General features: G+C 42.5%; 1 protein-coding gene across 2 annotated transcripts in view; it reads left to right on the top strand.

Moving 5' to 3' along the window:
- ITGA9 (integrin subunit alpha 9) overlaps window positions 1–24410 on the top strand; it is a 626511-nt gene that overhangs the window by 564455 nt on the left and 37646 nt on the right. For both annotated transcript variants that reach the window (XM_073630570.1, XM_073630571.1), the window contains exon 24: window positions 21318–21443. In XM_073630570.1, the coding sequence (XP_073486671.1) occupies window positions 21318–21443 (126 nt within the window). The remainder of the gene's footprint in view (window positions 1–21317; window positions 21444–24410) is intronic.

Here is a 24410-nt window from a genome sequence, read left to right as displayed (position 1 = left end):
ATTTATTCCCCGATTCATAGGTGAGTTTTCTACATGCTTGTAAAGCTGCTTTTGCCTGGTAATGTAGTATATCGACCGTCTGTCTACGTAATGTAAGGAGTTCTGTTTCTATGGATGTGGTCGGGTTTTGTTTATGTATTTTTTCTAAATCATGAGTTTTCTGTAATAGATGTAATAACTGTTTTTCCCATTCCCTTTTGATATGTGCACCATGTTTAATCAGAATTCCTCTGATCACAGACTTATGGGCTTCCCAGAGTATCCCGGGGTCACAATCTTCAATATCATTCGTCTGAAAATAATGTTTGAGTTCTTTTGTGACGTCCGCTAACACTGTGGGGTCCTGAAGTAAACTTTCGTTCAGTCGCCAAAATCTTGTTTTAGTCGTCGCTGTTTGTGAGAGGGAGTATTTCAGGGTAATAGGTGCGTGGTCAGACCAGGTGATTGTGCCTATGTCAACTCTGTCTATTGCCTCCAGTTGATTATGAGGTAAAAGAAAAAAATCGATGCAGGAATATGATTTGTGTGGTGATGAGAAGAATGTATAATCCCTCTCCCCGGCATGTAAAAGTCTCCATACGTCTATCAATATGGCCTCATGTAGTGTCTTAGTGATTCGTTTGTGTACACCCCTCCGAAGAGAGGACGTTCCATTTGATGTGTCCACCGATGGGCACAGAGGAACATTAAAATCGCTGCCTAGCATCAGCTGTCCTTCCGCAAAAGATAGCAGTTCGTTCAGTGTTTTGGATATGAAAATATCCTGTCTGTCATTTGGAGCGTATACTGTCGCTAGTGTCACTAGTACATCACCGATCAGTCCTTTGAGAAACACATATCTCCCTTCCGTGTCAATTCTGGTGTCTCTACAGGTCCAGGGTACATTCCCCGAGATTAGTATAGACACTCCCTTTGATTTGGCTGAGGGGTTGGTAGCATGGTATGTAGTTGGGAAAAATCGTTTTTTCAAGCACATCGGTGCAGCCCTCTTAAAGTGAGTTTCCTGAATAAATGCCACGTCTGCTTTAGATCTTTTAAGATCATTCAAGAGCATGCGTCGTTTCTCCGGCACATTCAGCCCTTTGGCATTTAAGGTATAGATAGTAATTTGATCCATCGCGCCCACGTCAGTAAAAGAAGTTTACACAAGAGACAAGGGGGGGGGGGACTAGAGATGAAATATAGAAATGAAGACTAGAAGGAACGGGGGGAGAAAAAGAAAAAGGAAAAAGAGCGAAGAGCAGAGAGAGCTCTAGAAACAAAAAAGGTGGACAATCAAACCTAAAGATTGTCCTACACGTAATAGTTGTCGTTAGACCACTATGTGCAATTCCTTGCAATGAAACACACTCCAGTTATCACCGGGAAGGTGTTTCGGCCTAATGGGGATGAGGTTAGACTACGACCAAGGGAGCTAATCCCGGCCCGCCCTCCCCCCCGCCCTTACATATAATATAGGCATGTAAGCATTGTAGACATAACGAACATTATCAAATGAACAGATAAGGCAAAACACCAAACATATTCTTATTATCGGTAACTTCCTATCTATTTGTGTCCCTTGTATTGTCTGCCCCAAATCCTATCCTTCACTTCTATTGTCATATACCTGAGCAAATTCAAACTGGCCCTTCTTACAACAATCTAATTATTGCTTCCCTCCTCCCTCCAGCCCAGCCACTTGTACTCAAAACATAAATGTTCCGTTCCCCCCCCCCCCCCAGCTGACCCCCCTCCTGTAGTGCTGATATTCAATCGTAGCTTACAGTGTACCCTGAATTGTCGGAATCCTGAGAGATAGTTCCCCGAGGCAATACACATACATATTTTAAGTGTGCGTAGTTTAGTGCAATATAGCTCCAACAGAAAAAACACACTGGCGTGGGGCCAGGACATAACATTTCCGACATAGGGAACGGTGACGTAATGCTGCACAATATTCCTAATACTGATTGTCCAGTGCGTAGCGTAGCAAGAGGATCGAGAGATGTTAACGCCTGCCTGTTCTTATGGCATAGGTAGTGTCATCATATAAACCCCTTCATCAATAGAGAGTTCCCTATGCCGGTGACTACCAATAGGGGGTGCGGTGTTAGTCTGTCTCACTACCAGGATTCCATCTCAAACTTCCCTGGTCACAACAATAGCTATTCCATATCCCAAGTAGCCATATTAGTGGGGGGGGGGAGTGGGGGACGGCTTATATCTGCAACTCTGAAGGGAGGACAGTCGATCCTTTTGGTATAGTGTCAGGGGAGCTCAACCTTAATTGGTGCACCGTAAAACCTGAAAAATAAAAACAAAAAGAACGTGAATGAAAAGGCAAAAGTCAAAAGTCAAAACATATGGGGCATCATATATATTCTCACCACAGCGAACGACTCTAGATTTCTCTGTCTTCTGCTGGAGATGTGATCCTTGATCTGTGTTGAACGCGTTGTGGTCTTGGCGAGCCTGGTCTTCTTAGATTTGAACCTCCCAGGCAGTTAGCAAATCTTGGGATCAGTTGAAGCCAGTCTGGAACCGTTACTGGATTGGTTTCTAGAAAATCAAACAGTGCAGGAAGTTCCGCATGGGATCGTAAGGTGAAGAATTGTGATCTCTTCTTGAAAGTCACCGATATGGGGTATCCCCAGCGATACGTGATGCCCGCGTGTTGGGCCAACTCAAGCACTGGCTTCAGCATCGCTCTGCGCTGTAGGGTGGCTCTGGAAAGATCAGGCATGATCTGGATAGATGCTCCGTCAAATTCCACATCTCTCCTCTCCCACGCTTTCCGCAAGATGACCTCTTTATGGGTGTATTGGTGTACTCTGCAGATCACGTCTCTTGGGCGGTTTGGATCAGTCGATTTCGGCCCCAGCGCCCTGTGAATCCGGTCAAAGGACAATGTCGCAGGAAAGTCAGATCTCGCTGTGTCCCTGAAAATGGCTATAGCAGTGGCTGTGAGATCCTCTGTACCCGTGGCTTCAGGTAGGCCCCTTATACGCAGGTTGTTCCTCCTGCTGCGATCTTCAATCTCTTCTAGGTGAAGTTGCTGGTTCAATATTAATTTTGTTTGATTTGCTTGGGTATCTTCTACTTGCTTTAGGCGCTGTGTAAGCTCCGTTACTGTGGCTTCTCCTGCACCCATGCGTTCTGATAGTGCTGTGATGTCCGTGCGCACCGCTGCTATGTCTCTGCGGTGTGAGGCTTCCAGCCTGCTGGCTAGTGATTCAAAGTCTGCTCTGGTTGGTATGGCTCTTAGCAGTGCTGTCAGAGAGCGTACCTCGGCGGGCAGGGTGCTCGCGGCGGTGTGCGTCGGTGCGCGTCGGCGCGCGCATTCCTGTGGACCTCGCTGTGCGCGTTCCTCGCGGTGCTGGTGTGTGTGTCCGGGGTCGGCCTGTTGTGCACGCCGGTGTGCGAGGGCGCGCGCGCGGGCGTTGGCGGGTGCGCGCGCCTGTGTGTGCTGGTGCGCGCGCGTGCACGTCGTTTGGCGCCAAACGGTCCATTTAAGCCGGCGTCCCTCTGTGATCAGTGCTGCCTGATCAACAGCTTACCGTCCTAGTGCCTGACCTTGTATCTGAACTGTTCCTGATTACCTGACGACCCGGCCTTGTCTCCTGGACCTCCCCCCGAACTCTGCCTGTACCTGACATCTGCCTGTTTGACCATCCGTTTGCCTGCTCCACTGTACCTCTGCTACCTGTCTGTTACCGAACCCGGCCTGCCTCCTGACCATCCGTTTGCCTGCTCCATTGTACCTCTGCTGCCTGTCTGTTAACGAACCCAGCCTGCTTCCTGACAATCCTGCTCAGCCTTGTTGCCTGTGCTTCAGCCAGCTCCAGCCATCTCACCTGTTAAACCTGCAGTATCTGGACTGTTGCATATAGGCTCTCATACCATTCCGTACTCCTGTGCCTCCTGTTTGCTTTACCAGGGGCCGCGAGTCGGACGCGTAAGGGAGCCTACCTTCTGCCCAAGCGGACTCACCGGTCTGGTAAGTAGGAGCCTGACCGTATCAGGCAGCCATGACCGAGTCCGGGCAAGGGGCTTCCCCCATGGATGAGCTCTGCAGACATCTGGCGGGTCTAACCCAAGCGGTAAAAAGCTTACAAGAGGGATATTCAAGACTGGAAGAGCGTGTACAGGCCCTATCTGTACCCTCCGGCCCACAGGGGACCGCAGCCGCAACCTCAGCACCCTCCGTAGTCATGTTACCTCCGGAGCCAAAAGTACCAGTACCAGAAAGGTTTTTTGGAGACCGAAGTAGATATCGTGCTTTCCGGAATGCATGTAATCTATACTTTGCCCTTCAGCCACGCACCTTCTCTTTAGAAGCAACTAAGGTGGGCTTCGTTATCTCCTTGTTATCTGGCGAACCACAAACTTGGGCCCACCGACTTTTGGAGCAAAAATCTGTCGTCTTGGAAAGTCTGGATGCTTTCTTTGGGGCAATGTCTCAACTTTACGAGGATCCCCAGCTAACTGCCACTGCAGAAGCCACCTTACACTCCCTTCGTCAAGGCCGTCGAGCGGCAGAGGATTATGCTGTTGAGTTCAGACGCTGGAGCTCTGATACGGCGTGGAACGACGCTGCTCTGCGCCATCAGTTTAGGATGGGTTTGTCAGATCCTCTCAAGGATGAGCTAGCACGGGTTGGGGTACCTCAGACCCTGGAAGAACTAATCAACCTGTCCATCCAAATTGATCGTAGGTTGAGAGAACGACGCACCGAAAGATCCACCAGTACCTATCGTCCCACCTGGATGCTTCCCCAAGTTCCCAATCCTTCCAGTAGGCCTCCTGCTCCACCACCAGTTCCGGCCAGTGATGCACCAGAACCCATGCAGCTAGGTCTGCTTCGTCCCTCCTTGACCCCTGAAGAGAAATTACGCAGACGGGCTCATAACCTTTGTCTCTACTGTGGAGAACCTGGGCACTATGCCTGCATTTGCCCCAACAAGACGCGTGTCGTTCCGCTGTTCGTACCTGTGCCACTATTTTACCCACTCCTGGTACACATCTTACTATCTCTGTCACTTTACAGCTTCCCGGAAAGGCTATCCAAGTTCCAGTCATCATTGACTCAGGAGCCTGCAGTTGTTTTATCGACCTGACCTTTGCTACTCAACATGACATACCTCTCCGACCCAAAACTCAAAGCCTGGCTGTTCATCTTGCAGACGGTTCTGCCCTCCGTTCTGGCCTGGTCACTCAGGAAACCGTCCCCTTAGAAGCTATTATGGGCCCTCAGCATCGGGAATATCTCTGTTTGGATGCTATCTCCTCACCTCTTTTCCCAGTCATCTTAGGAATGCCATGGCTGCAGGTTCACAACCCCCAAGTCAACTGGGCTGCTGGAAGTATTGAGTTCCTCTCTGAGTACTGTCAACAACATTGTCTGCAAAGGGCTGACCGTGAGGTTTCCCAACTTCTCTGTTTACATCCTGATGCTAACCTGCTCCAAGCTATTCCCGAGCCCTACCAAGATTTTGCGGATGTATTCAGCAAGAAAGGTGCAGAGATATTACCTCCACATAGGCCCTACAATTGTCCTATAGAGTTGCTACCTGGAACCGAGGTACCCTTCGGCCGGATCTTTCCATTGACTGAGCAGGAGCTGGGCACCCTGAAGCAGTACTTAGATGAAAATTTGAAGAAAAAGTTTATCCGCCCGTCCACTTCCCCGGCCGGTGCTGGTTTATTCTTTGTAGAGGAGAAGGACCATTCCCTTCGACCATGCATCGATTATCGAGAATTAAACAAGATAATGATTAAGAACCGCTACCCGCTTCCCCTGGTACCTGAGTTATTCCAAAGGCTGGGAACCGCCAGAATTTTCACAAAATTGGATCTTCGCGGTGCCTATAACCTAATCCGCATCCGAGAGGGAGATGAGTGGAAGACCGCTTTTCGCAATCGTTTCGGGCATTTCGAGTATCTTGTTATGCCCTTCGGTCTTTGTAATGCCCCAGCCACTTTCCAACACTTTGTGAACGACATCTTTAGGGAGTTCTTGGACCTCTACGTCATTGTTTACCTGGATGACATTCTCATCTTTTCCTCTTCCTTGGCTGATCATCGCAGGCACGTTCGGAATGTTCTTGCTCGGCTCAGGCAACATGGTCTATACGCTAAACTTGACAAATGTGAATTCGAACTTCAAAGTATCCAATTTCTGGGACTCATTATCTCTGTAGAAGGTATTAAGATGGACCCACAGAAGGTATCCGCCATCTTGGATTGGCCTGCACCTACAGACAAGAAAGGGGTCCAACGCTTCGTTGGATTTTCTAATTTTTTAGGAAGTTCATTAAAGACTTTTCTAAAATCATTGCCCCCATTACGGAACTTACAAAACAGGGAACCCGATTCTGTTGGACGTCCAGGGCACAATCGGCCTTCGAAAAATTAAAAGGTCTGTTCACATCTGCCTCTATCCTCAAGCACCCTGACCCTGCCTTACCGTTTGTGCTGGAAGTTGATGCTTCGGAGATCGCAGTAGGGGCAGTACTCTCTCAGCGCCAGGGCCCCAAGGCTCTTCTGTTCCCAATAGCGTTCTTTTCTCGCAAACTCTCTTTGTCTGAAAGGAATTACGATGTAGGAGATCGGGAACTCTTGGCCATCAAGGCGGCTCTGGAGGAGTGGCGCTATCTTCTGGAGGGTGCTGTACATCCTGTTCTCATCTATACTGATCACAAGAACTTGGAATACCTAAGATCTGCCAAGAGACTTAAACCACGACAGGCTAGATGGGCACTCTTCTTCTCTCGCTTCTCATTTCACATCACTTACAGACCAGGCTCCAAAAATGTGAAACCAGATGCATTGTCACGAATGTTTCATGATTCCAAGGAAATCGCTCCTCCAGACACTATCCTGCCGGCGGGAAATTTCTTACTTCTTCAGGGAGATCTAATTTCCAGAATAAGGCAAGCCTCCTCAGAAATTCCCCAACCTACTGGGACTAGCTTAAGCGATGGGTTGCTCTGGCACGAAGGCAAGATCCTGGTTCCTGAGAAACTTAGAGTGCCGGTACTGGAATTGTGCCACGACCACAAACTGGCTGGTCATTTCGGGGCCCGGAAGACAATTGAACTGGTGCAACGCACCTTTTGGTGGCCACAATTAATGGAGGATTGTAAGAAATATGTAAGCTCTTGCCACACTTGTGCCCGGAGCAAGAGTAATCGCACAAGGGCCTGGGTTTTGTTGAAACCCTTACCGATTCCTGACAGGCCTTGGAGAATGATTTCGATGGATTTCATCGTAGAACTACCCCCATCTGAAGGTTTCTCGACTATCTTTGTTGTGATTGATAGACTGTCCAAAATGGCACACTTTCTCCCCATGAGGGGTACACCCACGGCCGTAGAAACGGCGAAGATCTTTGTTAAGGAAATAGTGAGACTACATGGGGTACCCGCTAATATTGTGTCAGATCGTGGTGTCCAGTTCACCTCCCGGTTCTGGAAGGCACTGTGTGGTGCTCTTGAAATTGAGCTGGCATTTTCTTCGGCCTATCATCCTCAGACAAACGGCCAGACAGAGAGAACTAACCAGACGCTGGAGCGATACCTCCGTTGCTTTTCTGCATTTTCGCAAGATGACTGGGTGTCTCTGTTACCAGTCGCTGAATTTTCTTACAATAATTCTCTGCATTCAGCCATCAACCAGACGCCATTCTTTGCCAACTATGGATTCAATCCCTCTTTTCTTACCAGCTCTATTCCGGAATGTGCCCTTCCAGCAGTGACTGAAACAATGGAGTTCTTCTCCACTAACTGTAAGATCCTGCAGGAGACCATGGCCCAGTCCCAGGCATCTTTTAAGAGGATGTTTGATAAGAAAAGACGTGGGGAACTTATCCTTGAGCCTGGTAACCAAGTATGGCTATCCACAAGTAACTTAAAGATGGCTTGTCCTTCCAAGAAATTGGGACCTAAGTTTATGGGTCCTTTCCAGGTGAAAAGAAAAGTAAATGATGTTGCATATGAACTTAACCTGCCGGAGTCTTTTAGAATACACCCGGTTTTTCATGTCTCCCTTCTGAAACCAGTTGTTCCTGATTCCTTCTCTGACCGCAATGCCAAGCCACCTGAGTCTATTATGATCAACAATGAGGAGGAATTTGAAATCGAGGCAATCCTGGATTGTAGAAAGAGGCGGAATCAGATCCAGTACCTCATTAAATGGAAAGGGTATGGACCCGAGGACAACTCTTGGGAGCCTGAAAGTAATCTCCATGCTGATGAATTGCTACAAGCCTTCAAGGATTCTCATGCAACCAGGTTGGCCCAGCTGGGCATCCGGAGGCTGCCCTTGAGGAGGGGGCACTGTCAGAGAGCGTACCTCGGCGGGCAGGGTGCTCGCGGCGGTGTGCGTCGGTGTGCGTCGGCGCGCGTTGGCGCGCGCGTTCCTGTGGACCTCGCTGTGCGCGTTCCTCGCGGTGCTGGTGTGTGTGTCCGGGGTCAGCCTGTTGTGCACGCCGGTGTGCGAGGGCGCGCGCGCGGGCGTTGGCGGGTGCGCGCGCCTGTGTGTGCTGGTGCGCGCGCGTGCACGTCGTTTGGCGCCAAACGGTCCATTTAAGCCGGCGTCCCTCTGTGATCAGTGCTGCCTGATCAACAGCTTACCGTCCTAGTGCCTGACCTTGTATCTGAACTGTTCCTGATTACCTGAGGACCCGGCCTTGTCACCTGGACCTCCCCCCGAACTCTGCCTGTACCTGACATCTGCCTGTTTGACCATCTGTTTGCCTGCTCCACTGTAACTCTGCTACCTGTCTGTTACCGAACCCGGCCTGCCTCCTGACCATCCGTTTGCCTGCTCCATTGTACCTCTGCTGCCTGTCTGTTAACGAACCCAGCCTGCTTCCTGACAATCCTGCTCAGCCTTGTTGCCTGTGCTTCAGCCAGCTCCAGCCATCTCACCTGTTAAACCTGCAGTATCTGGACTGTTGCATATAGGCTCTCATACTATTCCGTACTCCTGTGCCTCCTGTTTGCAGGGGGCCATGGACGGTGTTAGTGAGCAGTGCTGTGGGGTACTCACATGCTCGTTCGTCCGGAGCAGCAGAGGGGTAGTAATGTCTCTGTCAGATGCACAGGGGGCCATGGGCGGTGTTTGTGAGCAGTGCTGTGGGGTACTCACAGGCTCGTTCGTCCTCATGGCGGCCACCATCTTTGGAGCGGGGGATGGGTCACTGGGATCAGATAGGTATTGCCTGATGGCTCCGTTCTGCTGTGCTTTCGGCGGTGTTCGTTTATGTTGTCGGCTGCTCTTTCCTCTGCGTCTTCCAGCAGAGTACATGCCGCTGTTTAAATGCTGATGTGGCTGGTTTAAGGGCAGGAAAGGCTGGGACGGACCGGGAGCTGCTCAGAAGCACGTCTTCACACGGCCATGTCCAGACCACGCCCCCTAGAACTTGTGCTTCAAGTGCTCTGTAAATGTACAAGTTGCCAGTGAAAATGTGCAGCAAGTTAACAGACTTATAAAACATTGACCTATTAAACCTGGATTTTCTGCCCCTCCAAATAAATTATCATATTTTGTAACCTTAATAATTCCCTACTAGGAACCACTATGGGAAGAGTCCTAAAAAATATATAAAGTATTCTAGGAAGTATGTTCATTTTGACCAAATGGATTCTTCTGAACCAGGAGAGAGAAAGGGGATAGTTTTAGAAAGGGGTTTCTAAAAAACTGAAGAGTGCAAAATCTGGTGCAGCTCTGCATAGAAACCAATCAGCTTCCAGGTTTTTTGTCAAAGTTTAATTGAACAAGCAGAAGTTAGAAGCTGATTGGCTACCATGCACAGCTGCACCAGAATTTGCACTCTCCAGTTTTGGTAAATCAACTCCAAAGTGTCCAAGGATGGGGTCAGGTGGATCCCTAAGTAGGGAATAGACCTGGGTGCCCAATGAAACTTAAAATAGTTTCGGAGCAGATAAGCCTTTGATTGTGGTAAACTGGCGATCAAAGCTGCAGTTTTATTTTGGTCTAATAACAAATCCAATAGTGTATAAAACCTGTGTAGTAAATGTAACAGGTTGGGAACTGATGTATGTTGTTATGAAATATACATATGGACATCATTAGCAATTAGAGCACATTTTTTCTCTTTACTACAGACAATCCCTTGCATATTTGGATTGGTGCCTATGATAGAAGATAATGAGTAGTCCTGTCAAGTGCCTCTTCAGATGGTAATCAAAGAGGACTTAGGTTATAGTTACTAACTGGTAATAGTTATATGTGCAGTGGAAGTTTGATATAAGGCACGTAGCATGGTGAGAAAGGTAGCTCAAAACCCAATAGTCTCCAGCACACAGAAAATATACTCCCAAGATAAACTGTCAAATGCTTTATGGAGGTCTAATGATAAGAGCATACCTTCTCTGACTAGAGGAGACTGAGTCCCAACAAGAGTGGATAGCTGAAACTATCCACTGATGATATTGAAAAAGTCCAATTTGTCATTATGTATGTAGTTCTCTAAAAAGCGTAGCCTCACTATGGTCACTATTGATCAAGGAAATCAGTCTATAATTAGTGATATCTATGGTGTCCTTATTGGGTCATCATAATCACACCATAAAGTGAAGAAACGGGCGTGACTGAACAGAGAGATAAATGATATGTAGGTACACAGGATCCATTATTATAACCTCTTGAAAACAGTGCTCATTTGTCTCTGTTGCCTCTCTTAAAGAGATGAACATCATTTTTCTTCTGGTGTACCTCTTCTTTTGACTATGTAAGAGGAATCTCAAGTCTAATATACTGTATCTAGTGTTCAGACAATTTTTAAAACCAATATCACCAAATCTACTGTAAAAATACTATGACGTGACTTGTTAATATTCTTTATTAAACTTGCATGTGTTCTGTAAGGAATATTTTTCCTTGTCAAAAGAAGTTTATTGAGTATACAATGTTATAAAGATACATAAAGTAAGTTTACAAGGATCTATAAAGTAAGCTCATTGTTTTACAGTAGGGTTTATATAGGTAAATATCATGAAATTTCAAATATTAAACATTGGGTTCACGTAAACCTAAATTAAAGATATATATAATTTCCTTAGTTACTTTTGTAGGTATTTAAATGATTTATACCTACTATACATATTGTTTACAAGTAGAGTGTATATAGGTCAAATAAATTCTGATAATGAGCTTTAATCGTAAGGTGGAGAAAAGGAAAGAGAAAGAAGAAAAAGGGTTGAAAGGTAGAGGTATGGTCCACAAGGTTGTCCCGCTCGTCAGTTTATTATTCTTTTTAGTTCTCTTTGAAGCCTTAGAATGGGTGTCTCTGTAAGTCATTTAATCTGTTACCATGGCAACAGGACAGAGTCATTGAAGTTTGACAGGAACTGTTGTTTTATCCAAGGATGCCAAAGTTTTTCAAATTTTGGAATTTGATTTTGATCGATGGCTACCATCTTAGCATGGGACATTGTATTATTCATTCTGTGAATTGTTTCTGCTAGTACCAATGTAGGAGATTTCCATGCCTTGGCCACTGTTTGTTTTGCAGCCGTTATTAGTTGGATCATTAGTTTGAATTGAGAGAGTGTTAACCATTCCGGTTTTAGATTAAGTAAAGTTAAATATGGATCTGGTTGTATTATTTTTTTAAATATTTTAGATGCAATCACGAAGACTTCCTTCCAGAAGGTTTGGATTACTGGGCACGTCCACCATATGTGTAAATATGTGCCTATTTCTGGGCATCCTCGAAAACAAAGAGCTGAGGTATTAGGTGAATATTTTGCCACTCTAGCGGGTACAAGGTACCAGCGAGTTAGGACTTTATAATTTGTCTCTAGTGCTAATATGTTGGGTGAAGATGACTTAGATGTAAGCCATATGTTAGACCAGTCCGTGTCTTCTAAAGTTCGTCCCAGGTCCTCCTCCCACCTCTGAACGTAAGAGGGTCTATTAAGATTTGCTACTCCATATAATTGATTATAAAGTGATGAAATTGTACCTTTAGCAAATGGATCTTTTGTACAGATTGATTCAAAAATGGATAATTGGGATAATGGTGTATCCCCCTTTAGGAATGGTGTATAGAAATTTTTGATTTGGAGATATCTAAATATCTCAGAGTTTGGTAGATCATATTTTTCTCTAAGCGATGGGAATGAAAGGAATGATTTAGATGCTATGAAGTCATTTAGTGTCTGAATGCCTGATGTTGTCCAAGCTTTAAAAGAATTTGGGTAGATCCATGCCGGATAAAAGGCCGGATTTCTGATAAAAGAAAGGAGAGGATTGTGTGGAGATTGTAACTGATATTTGGTTTTTAGTTTATCCCAGAGAGATAAGAAGTGTTTAGTTATGGGATTATGAATTTTAAAGCGGTCTTTAGGATCAAGCCATAATAAATTTGATATTAATAGAGGGTCATTTTCTGAAGCCTCTATAAATACCCATAATGGGATTTCCTGTTTTGCATGGTATTTGGACAGACTGGCCAAATGTGCTGCTCTGTAGTAGTTAGTAAAATTAGGGTATCCCAGGCCTCCTTTATTTTTGGGAAGATGTAGTGTGTGTATAGGTATACGTGGTTTAGAAGAGCCCCATATAAACGAAGTTGCTCTTTTTTGTACTATTCTCAAAAAATAGGAAGGAATTGGAATAGGGAGGACTCTGAATAGATAAAGCAATTTGGGTAGAATAGTCATTTTGATTGCATTAATCTTCCCCATCCAGGATAAAGGAAGTTGCGACCATTGTTTTATTAGATTTGTGATCTGTCTTAATACAGGAGGATAATTGGTTGAGAATAAGTCAGAATGAGATGCTGTTAAATGAATTCCAAGATATGGGATTGATTTTTCTGCCCATGTGAATGGGAGTGCAGCCCTAGCCGGGATCAATTCCATGTTTGTGAGTGAAATATTAAGCACTAGGCATTTCTTAGGATTAATCATAAGGCCGGATAGGGCTGCAAATCCATCAAGAGCTGGTATTAAGTTAGGACCAGAGACCTGTGGTGATGATAGAAAAAGTAATATATCGTCTGCAAATATACATAATTTGTGTGTAATACCTCCTACTTCAATGCCAGTTATAGTTTGGTTTGTTCTGATGTATTGGGCCATGGGTTCGAGTATAAGGGCAAATAATAAGGGAGATAATGGGCAACCCTGTCGGGTACCTCTTTCAATATTAAAGGCTTCAGATTTGTATCCAGCATATTTTATATAGGCTTTGGGTTTATTATATAATGCTTTGATCCATGTTAAAAAGTGGGGTCCAAAACCCCATTTTTGTAATGAATATTGCATATATTGCCAGGATACTGTGTCAAATGCCCTCTTAATATCGAGAGATAGAAAACATAAAGGGATTTTCCGTTTTTTAGCAATATGTGCCAATAACACTGCCCTGCGTATATTATCGCCTGCCTGTCTATTTGGCATGAAGCCTACTTGATCTCTATGTATTAATTTTCCTATAATGCTATTGAGGCATTTTGCTATTATTTTTGCTAATAATTTAATATCGAGGTTTAACAGAGAGATAGGCCGATAATTCACACAGGAAGTATCATCAGAAAGGGGTTTTGGGATCATACAAACAATTGCCATTAGTGTTTCTTGCCGAAAAGAATGTCCATCTAGAAGTTTGTTAAAGGTTTTAGTGAGAATGGGAGAGAGTATTTCTGAGAATGTTTTATAGTATAAAGCCGAGTAGCCGTCTGGGCCTGGTCTTTTGTTAAGTTTTAGGTCTTTTATGGCGTTAGCAACCTCATCTATAGTTATAGGCTCATCCAAACTGCTTTTTTGATTCTGAGATAACTCAGGTAAGGTTATTTTTGAGAAGAAGGATTCAGCTTCTGTAGGATTAAATTCATTGTTTGTCTTGTATAAAGTTGCGAGATGTGAGTGAAATTTATGGACTATTTTAACTGGATTACAAGTGTAAACATTTTTTGATAATTTCAAACGTATTGGTTTGAAAGATTTGTTAGTTGAATTTAATGCTCGAGCCAAATATGTACCTGGTTTGTTTGTATTCATGTAGAAATTGTGTTTGGAGCGTTTGAGGGATTTATCAACTGACTCAGTGAGAAATAGATCATATTCCAATCTAGATTTTTCCAGATGAGATTTTGTACTCTGAGATGGATTATCTTGAAATGATATGTAGGCTGCATTAAAATTGAGTTCTAGTTTTTTTGCTAGATTTTTGCGTTCCCGTTTAAATAGTGCCATTTGTCTTTGTATTGTACCACGCAAGACAGGCTTATGAGCTTCCCACAGTGTTATTGGGGAGATGTCTGTTGTATTATTAATTGATATGTATTCCTTTAAAGCTTGTTCAATGGCCATCTGATGTAGTGGGTGTTTGAGCATTATGTCCGGTAAGTACCACGTTGGGTCATGCGCTTTTGGTATGGCTGAGGCTATAGTAGTGTATACTGCATTATGGTCAGACCACGGAATTGGAATTATATCTGATGCAATAATTTCTGGTATCATTCCTATTGTTAGAAAAATATGATCTATTCTGGTGAAGGTTTGATGAGGGTGCGAGAAATAAGTGAATTTCTTTTTCATTGGGTTACTTTCTCTCCATGAATCTACCAGATTGTATTTGGAAAGAAGTTGAGAAAAAGGTAATCTAGAGGTTATTTTGGATGGTGTAAAAGGTGATTTATCTAGAAATGGGAGGAGGACCTGGTTCGAATCCCCACACATTATCACTGTTCCTATTTTGTGTGTATTAATCACTTGTAATATATGTGAGAGGAATGGTGTAGGTTGTTTGTTAGGAGCGTAGTAGGAAATCACTGTGATTGCTGTATCCATTATATAACCCATGAGTATCAGGTATCTACCTTCTGGGTCTTTAATTTCTGATGATAAGGTGAATGGTGTGGATCGGTGAAATGCAATTAGAGTTCCCCTTTGCTTGGTACAGGCAGAAGCCGTGTAAATTTGTTGATAAAAAGGAGAAATATATTTTGGAGTAGAATCTTTGGTGAAGTGTGTTTCTTGGAGGCATACTATGTGAGCCTTCTTGTTATGGAAAGTACGGAAGGCTTTGGTCCTTTTTTGAGGGACATTTATTCCCTGAACATTCAGGGAAAGTATATTCAGTGGTGCCATGGCAATAAATCAAATAGTTTTGACTTACTTTTTGTTATGCAGAGCTGACTGCGCAGATCAACCTGTGTGGACTGAAGAGATGAATAGATAGAAAAGAAACCAGGGAATTCTGGAGTAAAGAGTAAACAAAAAACATATGAGATTAGATGATACATTGTATAAATTATTTTTTGCAAGTAATCACAATTTACCTGTGAAAGAGAATAAATATCTCTCTCAGGGAAATAAGTGCCTTCGTCACACTCCCACATAATATGGTTGGGAGAATGAGGAGGGCTAATGGGGGTACACGGATCTTCCACTTACAGGAGAGAAGTGCTATGTCAAAAGACATCAAAATGATGTTTCATTAATTGGAGTGCAGAATATAGTTTTTGTTGAAATTATTTATTCCAGGGTGGTTGTATATGGTTAGTCTTGCCCTAGGCTAAATAATTCAGTTAGAAAGGTACTGTTAATAACTTTGGTATTGATGAAGATAGTTTGAATTATTTTGGGATTTTAACCCTTTTAGAGTAAACAATTTCATATTTTATTCATATGTAACTGTTTAGATATGTTAACTCATAAAATTGAGGTTGTATTGCTTCAGATTAGAATAAACAAAAACATAATTCTAGGAACTAGTTAGGTAATAATATATTTGTTTTAAGAAAAGAAAGAAAAAGCTTCCATTACTTCTGGATTATTGAACATATTTGTCCTAAAAAGTAATAAATCTATTATTATTACCTGATAATATATAACTGAACAAGAATTTCCTTATTTCACTTATATATTCTAAGGCTATATGAATCAGAAGTAATAAGAAATATAACTGGAATGTAACATGATCCCACACAGTGTGTGACTATCAGAATGCAGTTACATTCAGTTATAAATACAGGTTTTTTTTATAGAGAACCATCTCTTAGTATAATAAATGAAGAGATATCAGGAATTAGGATGTCAGTCCATTGAATCTTCTTGGTCCATGGATGATGTGGCATAACGGCCTCTTTTGTGAGAATGATGATTCCCATTTTGTTCTGAAATTTTCTGGGTGCTGCCTGAAGGTGAAGATGATGCCATTCTTCTGCGTGTGGGAGAGTTGCTGCTTGTGGGTTCTGTCAGATTTAATTTTAAAAGGGTTTGTTGTAGTTCATCTGCTGATCTGCTTCTGTAAATTGTACCTTGGTAGTTAAATCTGACTGAAAAGGGGAAGCCCCATTGATACATAATGTTGTGGCGTTGCAGTTCCATTAGCTGGGGTTTCATGGATCGTCTTTTAGTAATAGTAAGTTGGGATAGGTCAGCAAAAATTTGATAATTGTGTCCATGAAAACTAAGTTCCTTTTTTTCTCTTGCAGCAATTAGTATTTGTTCTTTCGTTCTGTAATAATGAAATTTTGTGATTATATCACGTGGGGGTCCATCTTTCTTTTTGGCTGTGAGGGCTCTGTGTACTCTGTCCAGTTCTAAACGTTCAATAGGGATATCTGGCTTTAGTTCTTGTAATAGAGCAGTAATAGTAGATTGCAGGTCTGTCACAGTTTCAGGTATTCCCCTTATGCGCAAGTTTGAACGTCTGGCTCTATTTTCGTAATCTTCGAGCTTAGTTTGAAGTATTAAATTCTCTTTTTTTAATTGTTCCAATTCTGTTATATTTTCTTGGGTTGTAATTTCAATTTCATCCATTTTTATTTCTAAGGCTGCGGTGCGGTTTCCCAGCTCTCTTATTTCTTTGGTTAGGCTTTTTGTTATTTGGTCTGAGGTTTGTTTTAAAGCCTTATGAAGCATCTTTTCAAATTGTAATAATATTACTGGGGATACTGAGGAGGCTTGTGGAGAAGTTTGTGAGAGGATTTGTTCTGTATCTGACTCAAATGAAGAGTCTTGCTGTGACATTTTCTGTCTGTGAGAGCGCCCTGATGCTGTATATTGTGAGGTGACTGGAGCTGCTTCAGCTGCAGTGAGTGCCTGTGAGCTCTTTGTGAGGTGATTTTTATTTCTGCCACGGTTTCCTCCCAGTACCATTTTTCCTGCCCAAACTTTCACAGTTTGTTCCCAGGGGCAAAAAGGTTCAAATGGATACCTTTTGAGTCTGCAGGCTCCGCTTTGTCCTTCTCTTCTCTCCTCAGCGGTGTGGAGCTCTAACAATGCATGTCTGCTCCGCTAGGCTCCGCCTCCTGCCCCCCGTAAGGAATATTTTTCAACACTCTAATCTGCCAGTGTGCAATTTCCTGCTGTTTTTTTATAAGGGTTTGTTGCTGCAATTGACAATTAGATTTGAAATGAAGCAAATGCAAAACGCATAGAGCTGGTAAAAGTATTCTATTTTTGGAAATGTACAAAATACTTCTGATGTGCATTGTTGGTCTCTTTTTTTTTTTTTCAGGCACTGTATATTGTCTTGGAAAATCTTTTAACAAGGGATTAGTTATGTGAGCAATGCCAACGTTTTAGATGTCTGAAAGAAATCTTAGTATATCTTTATTCAATAAAACAGCTTGAAGTCTTTAGAAGCAGACAGTTTAACAGACCTATCTGGTTTTAACCCAGTAAGGTGATATGTATGCTGTAGAAATGAGAAAACTAGTTAAAACATAGACATGAAATTAAATATACACTATATTGCCAAAAGTATTGGGACACCTGCCTTTATAGGCACATGGACTTTAATGGCATCCCAGTCTTAGTCTGTAGGGTTCAATATTGAGTTGGCCCACCCTTGGCAGCTATAAAAGTGTCAACTCTTCTGGGAAGGCTGTCCACGAGGTTTAGGAGTGTGTCTATGGGAATGTTCGACCATTCTTCCAGAAGCGCATTTGTCAGGTCCGGCACTGATGTTGGACGAGAAGGCCTGGCTTACAGTCTCCACTCTAAATCATCCCAAGTTGAGAGTTGAAGCTGTTATAGCTGCAAAGGGTGGACCAACTCAATACTGAACCCTGTGGACCAAGACTGGTATTCCATTAAAGTTCTTGTGCGTGTAAAAGTAGGCCTCCCAATACTTTTGGCAATCTAGTGTATGTTATAAAAGGTGTTATTAATCGTAATAATCAATCAATTGCTTGAGTGCTTACAGGCTCCTTAGAACCTTGTATGGCATTGAGAGGTTTTTGTTTTTTCCCTAGCTGGTATACCATGATCTGTCTAAAAAATATAAAAGGAAGAGTCAGATAAAATGGCAACACTCATTAAAACTTGGTTTTCAAGTGGGGCCTATAGAACTGAGGGGACAGTTAGATATACAGACATGATCCATCCTCCCTCAAACATTTGTCTGCCTGCTCTACTATATGTATAAAGTATTGACTAGACTTCAGATTTATCCCTATGCAAAAAAGTTGGGGAGATGTCTATGCCGTGGGAAGCAATTACAATCAGACAAGATTCTCTACCTTTCTGATTCTTTATTTTCTGCAAGAGACAGATATGAGGTTGTGTCCCAATTGGAATGAAAACAACATCTGGCATCCATGTGTACCTTTTGCTGTTTATGTTACATGGATATTATGTGTTACGAGTAACGATGTACAGAGTTTGCTGACAATAAACCAAAAAAGAAAAAAGCTATATAGTTGACCATGATATGACAATCTTCTAGTGATATCTGAAAATACAATGTAGCCGTGGACTGAATACTTCCCTCTGCAAACGTGTTTTATTGCTGCACGTACAATGAACTTGTGCAAAGTAACAGGTTCACTTTAACCAAGCACTTCCCCAGAAGTATTTATTCACTACTAATTTCCTTTGCTGCCCTGTCACTCTGTTCAGCTGCCAGAGGCAAAAGAAGTCACCCTGTGTAAGCTAGAGATCAGTGCTATGGGCTCTCCCTATGTGACACACTGGTGGTAGGCCAGCACAGTGAGGTGGAGTGAGGCTGGCCATAGATAATGCGATTTTCTTTCCTGCATCCAAGGAAAGAAAATGGGCATGATTCCAGCAGAATATCTCCCCTAGAGCTACTGCGTTCTCCCGGCAGGGGGGAGCAAGGAGCAGTCCCTGCTGGGAGAACACAGTGTTTATTGCTAGCAGCTAAATCCGCTGGCTATAATCGCATACTAGAAATCCGACATGCTGGTTATACCCAAGCCGATCAATGGATCAACTTGGGTAAATCAGCCTACCCATACATGGATTGAATCTTGGCCGGTCCCTGCTAAACCGGCCAAGATTCAAACCATCTACGGCTGGCTTAAGTCAGATGCTACTCCATCATAACTGAAAGTACCAAGGAATTTCTTCACTCCTGGCAGCTAAATGTAACTGCATCCTACCAATATAGGAAGATAGGCAGCAGTAGCAGCCTGCATCCTAGCAATTGAGGATGCCAGGTGGAAATAGTTGTCTTTGTCTTAGCAACGTAGTATGCTAGTCAGCAATAGCCGCCTACATTCTCGCAATGAATGATGCTATGTGGCAATAGTTGCCTGCATCCTACCAACCAATAAACTACATTAACACTGTATATCTATATACATGTAAGTGTTTCTCCGAAGTTACATGATTACAGCATACAGAGCACAGTCAGGGCAAGATGTTGTTTCTAACTTCTGCCAGCAAAAGCCTACTTTCATATCGCCATGTCAATGTACCTTAAAATTTAGGAGACCAGTGTGTAGTATAAGTAAATCAATAGTTTTTGAATTGTAAAGCACATATTTGTGCTGTTTTTTGAATTGGAAGCACTACACAAAAGATCTGCAAAGAATTTTCCATAAAGCCAAGTCTGTTTGTGCATCTGCTTTTCTTGGCTTGACTCAGCTTTATTCCACTTCAACAAGAACCTTTATTTTTAAATGTAGATGTATTTAAAGAAAGTGCGTGTTGGTATGCACTAAGTACTCACTAATTTGGCTATATTATATGCTACTATGTGGTGTCACGTGTCTTTAATTACCCTTTTTTTGCTATGTAGGACATGTTTAAAGAAAATAGTCACGTACAATTTAACATATATTTTCTTTAGGATGATATTGAATGAGGATATACTAAGCTGTATAGACACAGACACCATTGATAGCCATAAATGCCAGGTCATCTAAAAGGTCATTAGTACCTCCAGAGAATTCCCTTATGTCCTGCTCCTCCAGAGGGCCCCCTTATGACCCCCCTTCTCCTCCAAAGTGCCCCCCAAAGTTAGCCCCCCCTTATATCCTGCTCCTCCAGTGTGCCCTCTAATTTAGGGTCCCCTTGTGTCTTCCTGCTCCTCCAGAGTGCCCCCAAAGTTAATTTTTTCTTTTCACATACCTTCTGGCCTGGCCGCAAGCAGCTGGTGGTAAAACACTTTAGAAACAAAAACATTCTCTGCAACTTTTGAACTGCGCATGCACAGAATTATAGTTATTCTTTTCTTCACATGGGTTTGTATCCTACAAAAGACTGGTCACATAAATGTGAATTTACAGAAGGTCTCGTTGGAATTTTTTTTTTATAAATTGAGGCTGATTTACTAAAGAAGTAAAGCTGTTCACCTAGTAATATGAGTAGTAGTAAACAAGGTGAGCCCATTTTTACTTTAAATACCAAATCATGTGCAAAGGAAAAATAAAATATATTTTTATTAGTACATGATTTGTTGATTGAAGTAAACACAGCTTCATCCTAATCAGTGAATTTTCATTTTACAAAGTGAAAATTCACCCCATAGGGAGGCTTGGTGTCTGATATGAGTACCACTTGACTCCCAGGCCTGTTCCTGACTTTTTTGTTTACATGTAAAAATCTGTAAATTTTGCTAGAAAATTAGAGCCATAGAAGATCTGGTTGCAAGGAGGTTTTAAATGGCCTGTCTCTTGCAAAGTGTATGCAAGAAAACAAGTCTGCATGGTAACCTCTATAACCAGCCTTCACAATCACTTCACACATCTGATATTCATTCTTTGGTGGCCGATGATGCATTTAACCGCCCCCTTCCACCTGGGGACTCCATCCCCATGAGTAAGTTTCGGTGGGTTGAGTGAAACATGTTGGGGCGTGGCCTGGCGGGGGTCCAGGCTGAGACTGTCATTTACTATCACACAGCAGGCATTGACTGGCGGGGGTCCAGGCTGAGACTGTCATTCACTATCACACAGCAGGCGTTCACTTGTGCGATTCCCGGAACACCTATCACTCTCTACCATCACATGTATAGTATGTAGCAGTGTGAATAAATTCCCAGAGTCCCTGTGATGAATGCAAAATTTCAGTTTTGTTTTTCTTACTTTTTTTTTTGTTTAGATCGGTAAAGAAAAAGCACAGTGTACATTTAAGAAAAATCCAGCACCATGTGTGATCCCACAAGAGAAAGAGAACATTTTCCACACTATATTTGCCTTCTTTACAAAGTCAGGTCGTAAGGTGTTGGTAAGTAATTATTTTATTTTAATAAGTCTGAAATTGTTATAAGTATGTTTTAAATGTTCTAATGCTGGTAATACAAATATAATGACCTGAAATGCTACTTATTCTGACTGCTTGTTGCCCAGAGGCATAAAAATATGTAAAATGGTGAGAAAAAGACCCCAATAATCATAACAGTCAGAACATAGATATTACAATGTGTAAAAAGCTACAATATAAGAAAATAAGCAGATCTGCCATAGCAAGAAGCGTGCATTCATAGATTTTATGAGCTTGGAGTTACAAATGAGCAACCAGTTTAAGGACAGTTTTTTATTTATAGTTGGTCTTCAAATATAAAGTAGGAAGTAAGGGAAGGAGGAAATTGTGAATATTTGTCTGGAAACAGTTTGGGGTTGCCACCTTAACATCCAGAGTTTCTCCTTCTCTCCTGAGGTTCATTAACTGAAGTTTCAGGCCTTGTCAGGAGAGATAAAACTTTATATATAGCTGATAAAAAATAAGTTCACCTTTTTAGAAAAAATAATAAATGCACATATTTTTGCAGATAATTATTATTTTTTTCCTGCAAGAGCCTAGAAAGCATTGCACCCCTGATCGGTGGATGTCAAGCTTCTGCAGACAAGCCCTGCAGCTTTCAGCTCATACATTCATATGGGCTGGTAATTTGAAAGCTGCAGAGCTTATAAATGAACTACATCAGCACACTTGCAGTTCATTCAGAACTACAAGCCATCTGCCACAGTGGTTCACGATACTTGTAGTTCATTCACTCACAGAAAACTGTGAATGAATGAAGTGACCATGTGAACAGAGCCCCGCACAGCTGTGCCGTTTTTGAATTGTAACAGTGGGTGGTGCGTGGAGAAGATCCCCTGTTCGCTGTCTCACTGAGGAAGGGAGGGGGATTGGGGGAAGTGGCAGCAGGAGGTGGAACATGTCATATGTTCCACCCTAAATCCAGGTGGAACATCTAACATTTTCCAAAAGGTGAACTCATCCTTTAAATTGCAGCTAAAGCCTAATGCCCTGTACACACGATCGAACATTGATCGGACATTCCGACAACAAAATCCATGGATTTTTTACGACGGTTGTTGGCTCAAACTTGTCATGCATACACACGGTGGCAAAAGTTGTCGGAAAATCCGATCGTTCTGAACGCGGTGATGTAAAACACGTACGTCGGGACTATGAACGGGGCAGTAGCCAATAGCTTTTGTCTCTTAATGTATCCTGAGTATGTGTGGCACTTTGTGCGTCGGATTTGTGTACACACGATCGGAATTTAACCGATCGGATTTTGTTTCTCGGAAAATTTTATTGTCTACTCTCAAACTTTGTGTGTGTCGGAAATTCCGACGGAAAAAGTCAGATGGAGCCCACACACGATCAGAATTTCCGACAACACAATCCGATCGCACTTTTTCTGTCGGAAAATCCGACCGTGTGTACAGGGCATAAGAGATGAAATTTTGAGGTGATCACTTCATGGTTGCCATAAAAGGCTTTATTTGAGAATGCAGCGAGGAGCGGATCATGCAATGTAGGATTATCTTAGAGGGTGGTATTAAAATAATCATTATTGCCTATAAGAAGCACTCCTTACCGCACACAGAAATTGTCCAAATTGGATATTATAGGTTTGAAAATGGAAGGTTGTCCCAACATTCATCCTTCTCAAAGTGATATAAGCCTGTTTATAGATGGCCTTATCTGTAGAGAGACCAAATTGTGAATGCTTATAAGCTGACTACACCCATATGACAGATAACCTTAGAGTCTGCTCAGTACAGAGATCTGCTGGTTTGAAACATTTGATCTGCTTTCCATTAACACACTCAGTAAAAAGCTTGGCAAAAAAAAAAACAAGCTATGAACACTGCAGGAATGTATGAAAGCAGTATAAAGTGATTTATGAGCTACGGTGATCAGTGACCAATATCAGTATAAAGATACAGCAAGGGAGTTTTACAAACAAGCTGTAAGTATAACTCCCAACTGGACTCAAGTTACAGTGTCCCATTTTTGTTGTTTTAGGTTTTAATATATTATTCCCATTTATGTAGTGGTTGCAGGGTACATCACAAGCAGTCTAATTTCTTTATACCACTGGTACGAGTACACCCACATGCACACACTCAAGGGCCAGGTTTGTTACATCCTCCTCAACCTGCCAAATTGGTTTGTGGCAGTAAACCCACTGAAACTTGGTTAGAACAGATAAAACTTACACTGCATACAGAAAATGTCCCTGGAGAAATTTGACCTCAGGACCATGGCTGCATGAAAAGAATGCTTGCTACATAGCCACCATGCTGCCTTCATATATAGCAAATTTTTGCTAAAGAACTGTATATACGGTATAAGGAATTATAATAGTGAACTTGCAACATAGATGTCTTCACTTTTTCCAGGCACTACTGATGTTGAACATTTTAGGCGCATGATAATGTATGTTTTGTTCATAAAGTATTTAAGCTCTTTTTTCACATCTGGAATGATGAAGGTATGACCAGGGTTATGGCAAGAATGTGGTATTGCACTGTATTCACTGCTCATGTAACTTGTCACAGTGAGATCTAAACCATTTATGTAGCAGTTCTGGGCAAGTTGCCAGGCATATAAGCCCTACAAAGGGGGTGTTTTAAGACCTTTGAAATGCGTTGGCATTTATGGATATAAGGACTTAGTGCTTCTTTGTGAGAATTTTGGAAAACTTGTAGAACCTTACTTTAAAACAATGGTGGTCAACATGCTTAAAATAGAAAGCCTCAAGTATGGCACTGACATCACCAAAGGGGCACATGCAATATTCACTCAATGTAATGATACAGAATTTCAGAATTATAAAGAATGTATCAAGCCGATTTTAAAGGAACCCAGATTAAACACACAAACTTAAAAATACTGTACATATCTTTTTTTAATACCTTAAAAAACAGGCTTAACTAGAACCTTCAGGGCCCC

The sequence above is a fragment of the Aquarana catesbeiana genome, linkage group LG05 (genome assembly GCF_042186555.1).
Source record: "Aquarana catesbeiana isolate 2022-GZ linkage group LG05, ASM4218655v1, whole genome shotgun sequence".
Classification (NCBI taxonomy): Eukaryota; Metazoa; Chordata; class Amphibia; order Anura; family Ranidae; genus Aquarana; species Aquarana catesbeiana.
Note: the sequence above shows the minus strand (reverse complement) of the source record. Positions and strands in the feature narration are given on the sequence as shown.